Source organism: Lotus japonicus, chromosome 6, assembly GCF_012489685.1.
Source record: "Lotus japonicus ecotype B-129 chromosome 6, LjGifu_v1.2".
In the NCBI taxonomy this organism is placed as follows: domain Eukaryota; kingdom Viridiplantae; phylum Streptophyta; class Magnoliopsida; order Fabales; family Fabaceae; genus Lotus; species Lotus japonicus.
Window position 1 is genome coordinate 32,118,254 of NC_080046.1, and position 4,003 is coordinate 32,122,256.

At 39.0% G+C, this 4,003-nt stretch overlaps 1 protein-coding gene across 3 annotated transcripts; it reads left to right on the forward strand.

Moving 5' to 3' along the window:
* The first annotated feature begins 455 nt into the window (after window positions 1-455).
* On the forward strand, window positions 456-2,467 carry LOC130726933 (RING-H2 finger protein ATL63-like). 3 transcript variants are annotated; one of them, XM_057578251.1, is made up of 2 exons: window positions 456-1,693; window positions 2,230-2,467. In XM_057578251.1, exons 1-2 carry the CDS (start codon window positions 902-904, stop codon window positions 2,290-2,292), a joined length of 855 nt encoding a protein of 284 aa, XP_057434234.1. In that variant the 5' UTR covers window positions 456-901; the 3' UTR covers window positions 2,293-2,467. The 3 variants fall into 3 exon arrangements, 2 of the variants coding, with proteins under 2 accessions (XP_057434234.1, XP_057434235.1); XM_057578252.1 differs by having other exon boundaries at window positions 457-1,693; window positions 2,225-2,467; XR_009015058.1 differs by having other exon boundaries at window positions 463-1,773.
* The last annotated feature ends 1,536 nt before the right edge of the window (window positions 2,468-4,003 follow it).

Here is a 4,003-nt window from a genome sequence, read left to right on the forward strand (position 1 = left end):
GATTATTAAATAAGCAAGGTCTAATATTAAATCATTAAATACTTATTTAACATGAGTAGAAAGAGCAAATCCTCCATTTTTGTTCATCAAAGTGTAATCTTCTAATAGTCTTTAGAAGAAAGAAATATCTCTCATAATTTTAAATATGTTAAATATCGATTAAATTAGTATTTATAGTCTATTAAAATATCAGTTAAATAATTCTCTTAAGAGACTAAATTGATATGTCAAAATGTGTGTTTTCAGGTGCATAACAAAACCATACTTGTTCAATGATGCATTGAAATCTGTCTTTGCATTTGTTAACACCGTTAAGGTTATATTTCGATACTTGTTAACACTTTCATAAATAAATGCTAGCAATTACTTCAAGACCAAATTGAGCGAACTTAAAATAAAAGTATGTTCATATTATTACGAGTCCACATCACAGCTCATTCCATAACACTCCACATCTCATCTCAACATGAATCTAATAAAATTCAACTACCCTTGTATGCTGCCGTCGCCTTTACGAGTCCTTCATTTCTTCCCCTTTTCCTCAATCTCTTCACCCTCCCATGCACATAAGTCCCCATTTACCTCCTTGGATACAGGGATTTTCCTTTGACTCCAACTGCACCGTTTCCTCTAATAAAATACAAATCCATCAGAAACACAAACTTTTTGCTAACCATCACACGCAAATGTATCGTAGGCAACAGGCAACAACCCCTTAAACACCCTTAATTTATTCCTTCCCCAAACTAACTTCACTTTCACGTAAACATTTTCACAAACACAAAAAGAGCAACCACCCCACCATTCTGATCCACTGCACAAACCCAAAATCACCATCCCAAAACCCTTCAAGTCCAAATCTTTCTTCAAATTCTCAACACCCTTTTGCCCATTCTTCACAATGCAATCCCAATTTGACTCACCCAATAACAACAACAATAACACTATGAACACACTGAGTCAAATGTTTCAGAACATTTTCTCAGACAACAGTAACATCATGCTTGCTGCTATCATTTCCCTGCTCCTAGTTATCCTCTTTGTTCTGCTTCTTCATCTCTATGCAAAATGGTTCTTAGCTCAGGCACATGTTCAGGCACAAGCACGCCGCCGCCGTCGCCGGAGAACCACCGTGACTGTCTCCGACGTGCTTGGCCCTGCACGGTTCCACCACTTTCACAGCTTCAACATTGAGGACTCACCCTTGTCTAGCTGCCACACCAAAGGGCTTGACTCTGCTATTGTTGCTGCGATTCCCCTGTTCGTGTATGAAAAACAGAGCAAGGTGGAACAGGAACTAGAATGTGTGATTTGTTTGAGTGCTTTTGAGGATGGTGAAATGGGAAGGTGTTTGCAGAAATGTGGACATGGGTTTCATGTGGAGTGCATTGACATGTGGTTGGGTTCTCATTCCAACTGCCCCATTTGCAGAGCTCCCATTGTGGGTGGGGTTGTTGAGAATGATTCTTCTTCAGGGGATGATGCTTCTTCTGGTTTTGTTGAGATTGTGATTGGTGGTGGTTCAAGTTCTGAGATTAGAGAAAGTGAACCTGGGAATGAGAATTCAGGGGTGAGTCAGAGTGTGAGTGATTCTAGAACAGAAACTTCATCGTCCTTGTTTGGGTGTTCTTTGAAGACAATGCTGAGCAAAGTTTTCCCATCTTCCAATGTAAATGAATTGCAAAATAGAGATGTGAGTCATGTCAGTGTCTAGTTTAATACACTATTGAAAAATGAAATGAGCAACCTCAATTGCTTCTGCACACTGCACAGGTTGTTGTTTTGGCTTGGTTGTGAATCCTTCTGTGACATTGTTCTTGACCATGGAGACGCAAAGTTTTCTTCTTTCTTTCCATCCTCCTTTTCAAATTTCACATATTCTCTATCTACTTTTCAACTGGGGCCACTTTTTTGAACTTTACTGTGCAAATGCATGTTTTGAAACCCTTCTGGTTCTAAAGTCAAAATCAATTTTAGAAAGAGTTTATGTATAGCTCATGAGAATCAAAATTGGGGGTGCTAGTGGCTGGTGCTACCTGCCCAGTGCTCTTCACATCATACCTAAGCTGATTTCTGGTCTAGAAAATCTTGTTATATTTACTAAATCTATACAGTTTTTAGCATCACTCTAGTCTCTATTTTTTTATGCTGAGAGAATTGTAGCTAACAGCAAAAAGTAGCATCCACTTCCATTCTAATCTAATGCTTCTTTTGAACATGGTAGTTTAGGTCTGGCTATGGGAGGTAGCAAGTGTGAAGACTAGTAGCTGCCTCAAAACCAGAGGAAAATGACAGAAGACAGCACTTAGTATAGTAGGATTATAGGATACCACTTAGTAGTGCTGTGTTGGTCACTCATATGTCATGGTACACTCTTAACGGCAATTGATTGTTCTGATTTCTGAAGTGTAAAGTTGTGTTGTTTTCTGTCATGATCATGTAGTCCAAGAACATGTGTTGTCACTCAGATTAATTGCAGGAACCGAAGCAGTAGTGTTAAGCAGGGAGGGATGCCACTCCCACCAACACCAAGCATGTAAATTGGATAACTCCTTTCCATTATATCTTTCCGAATCTGACAAGTCAGAGTCAATTAGTCATATGTTAATTTAAACGGCTCAAATACTCTGAAAGTCCCTAAAATTGTATGACGTACGAAAATAAGTTTCTGAAAAATATTTTTCCAATTCTGAATCCCTGAAATTTGTTTTTTAATCGAAATAAGTCCATACCCGTGTTACCAGCCTATGTGGCTCTATTTTTACACAGTCATCATGTCCACGTGGCTTTTATAATTTTCTTTTAATAGCTTCTGGGTTAAAAAAATGAATTAAGAACTAAAAAAATAAAACCCAGAAAAATTCATCACATTTATCTAAAAAACCCAAAAATTTGGTGGTGGTGCTGAACATATATTGGAACCTCTTTTTCTCATTTAATTAAAATAAAAAAAAATATCAATTAACACAAAACATAACAAAATAACCCTGCAACATTCACGCGTTTTCTCTCCCTCCCTGCGCTTTTTTTTCTTACCATTGAAGTTTCAGTCTTTAGATGAAATCTTCTCCTCCACTAAAGCTTCTCAGTCTTCAGATCGCGCGCGCCGCCCCATCTTGGCCCAACCACCTCCCAATCGCGCCGCTGGAGCAAGGTCTTTCGACACAGGCCCACCCCGGTTCCGACTGCAAACGACCTACCCACCTCACCGCAACTTACCCTCCCCCACCGCAACCCACCTACCCACCTCACTGCAATTGCCACCCACCGCAACCCAAAACCCCCACCCCCAAAACCCAGATCTCAGAGAAATAGATAGAGATAGAGATAGAGAAAGAGAAAAGAGTAAGAGAAACCAAAAAATCCAGATCTGAAAAAAAAAAAAGCGAGGTAAGGATGAAAACCAAGGACAGTTGCTAACTATGCTACATGTGAAACCCATATGGGGTGGCTTTTCACGACCACAAACAGAAAACTGAAACCATTGCTGACGCTGTCAAGTTGTGGACGAAATGCCCCAAATTGTACATGATGTAGTATTGTTGATGATATAGGCATCCATTGCTTTTTCTTTTCCATCTCTTCTGCCACTATTTCTTTCTTCTCCTTTGTTTTTCTAAATGCCAAATAAATGGTTATTGTTGTTAATATTGTTTATGAAGGATGAAATTTGAAAGAATTAGGGAGGATGAATGTAACACCCCGATTTCGGTGGCGTCACTTTCGTAACCAAAAGAAATACTTAATGCGGAAAAACGTGAATATTTTTTTTTCGATAATACAAAATTAAAACGGGAAGAAATAGAGCTTGACAACAGAAGATAACAGAACTAATATACAATAATAATTACAGCCCCCGCTGTAAATAGTAAACCACGTCACGAGTAAACCTCCAGTGACGGACAGCAAAAGAGAGTAACGCCCGAAGGCAAAAGGTACATTTCAAAAGAAAGGATTAAGTGTCCGCAACACAAACCCTCAAAATGAGAATAAGTCAGCCCAG